Source organism: Aphanomyces invadans, assembly GCF_000520115.1.
Source record: "Aphanomyces invadans strain NJM9701 unplaced genomic scaffold supercont1.64, whole genome shotgun sequence".
NCBI classification, from domain to species: domain Eukaryota; phylum Oomycota; class Saprolegniomycetes; order Saprolegniales; family Verrucalvaceae; genus Aphanomyces; species Aphanomyces invadans.
The window spans coordinates 100865-102363 of NW_008580209.1; the positions used below are offsets into that span (position 1 = coordinate 100865).

The 1499-nt window shown below is 56.4% G+C and overlaps 1 protein-coding gene across 1 annotated transcript; it reads left to right on the forward strand.

Annotated features, from left to right (window-relative positions):
* Positions 1–375: 375 nt before the first annotated feature.
* Positions 376–1263, forward strand: H310_14240 (hypothetical protein; the record flags this gene model as incomplete). The annotated part of the gene is made up of 1 exon (XM_008882051.1): positions 376–1263. One exon carries the CDS (start codon positions 376–378, stop codon positions 1261–1263), a length of 888 nt encoding a protein of 295 aa, XP_008880273.1.
* Positions 1264–1499: the final 236 nt, after the last annotated feature.

Sequence of the window (1499 nt, forward strand, 5' to 3'; positions counted from 1 at the left end):
GGATTGAAACTCGTGGACGGCCAGAGCAATTCCGGGGTTAGCTGAAGCACCCGTCAGCCATGCGCTCCATTTCCACAACCTACGGGCGTTCATCTATTTTGCCACTTGGACGACATGCACGTTGTAACCTGACAATGCGACACTCGGAAGCAGTGCACGCCTGATTAACTTGTACAGCAATTAGAATGGTCGACTGGCAGAACTCTACTGACATTCGAACCAGGATCTTCCTCTAGCGGTGGGAGGTCACCCGACGATGTGGGGTTCTATTTGCGTCGACCTAGTCCATGCCCACGGCAGATGATCACTCGGGAGGTATTCACCTTGACAAACACAAAGCACCACTCTCTTTCGCCTCATTTTCCAATTGACACCATGAAGTTCGCACTTGTCTTCGCCACTGTCGCCGCCGCCATTGTTGCCCAAGACGAAGTTGCCCCGAACAACAAACCCTTCGAAATCGTCGGCGGTCATGAAGCAAAGGTCGGCCAGCACCGCTACCTCGCCGGCCTCAAGCCCTCGGACACTTCCGCGAGCTGGTGCGGAGGTAGCTTGATTGCCTCCAACACCATCTTGACCGCGGCGCACTGCACCGGCAAAGGCTTGAAATTCGCCGTCGTCGGGACGCACCACTTGTCGGGGGCGTCCGACGGCGAGTCGGCCAGGGTCATCAAAGAGATCCGGCACCCCCAATACTCGAACTTGACCAGAGCCTACGACATGGCTGTCCTCATCTTGGACCGCAACATCACCGGCATCACGCCCGTCCCCGTGTCGTTTGAGACTGTGTCTGCCAACGTCGAAACGTGGGTCCGTGGCTGGGGCAGTACGTCAGGCAGCGGCACCCAGTCCAAGGTACTCAAGGAAGTGAGCGTTCTGACGTGGGACAGTGCGCAGGCCTCGATCGCATTGGACAGCACTCTTGACGACTCGATGTTGGCTGCCGGCGGCGAGGAGGGTGAAGACGCGTGCCAAGGCGACTCGGGTGGCCCGCTGACGATCGAGCAGAACGGAGCGGCGCGCCTTGTTGGCGTGGTGAGCTGGGGTTTCGGCTGCGGCGAGCTAGGCATGCTTGGCGTGTATGGCCGTCTGAGCGCCGCGCGCGCCTTCATCGAGCCGCATTTGGCAAAGAAGAACTTGTGCGTGTCGTACGTGGTCGGGGAAGAAGCTAAAGTGGCCGACGTCGGGACGACAGAAGTCGTGGAAGCGGATGATTTGATGGTGGACACTGAAGGTTCTCCGGCGATGGAAAGCAGTAACTAGATTGCCAACATTTTGTTGTCGACACAACTTAGATACCGACATTGTTTTCATGAATTTGTAGAATGTCGGGGTTGTTTTCAAGCGAATGTGACTGAATGATGAGACCGCCTCAAATGTGCGAGGCGGATGGAGAGTGTCTGACTGTGCCAATGCGTGCAACGAGACATGGTTGTATTTTATGTCGAGGAGTCTGTGGCAACGTGAATTCACATGAGGGCGTAGTGTACTTCAACTTC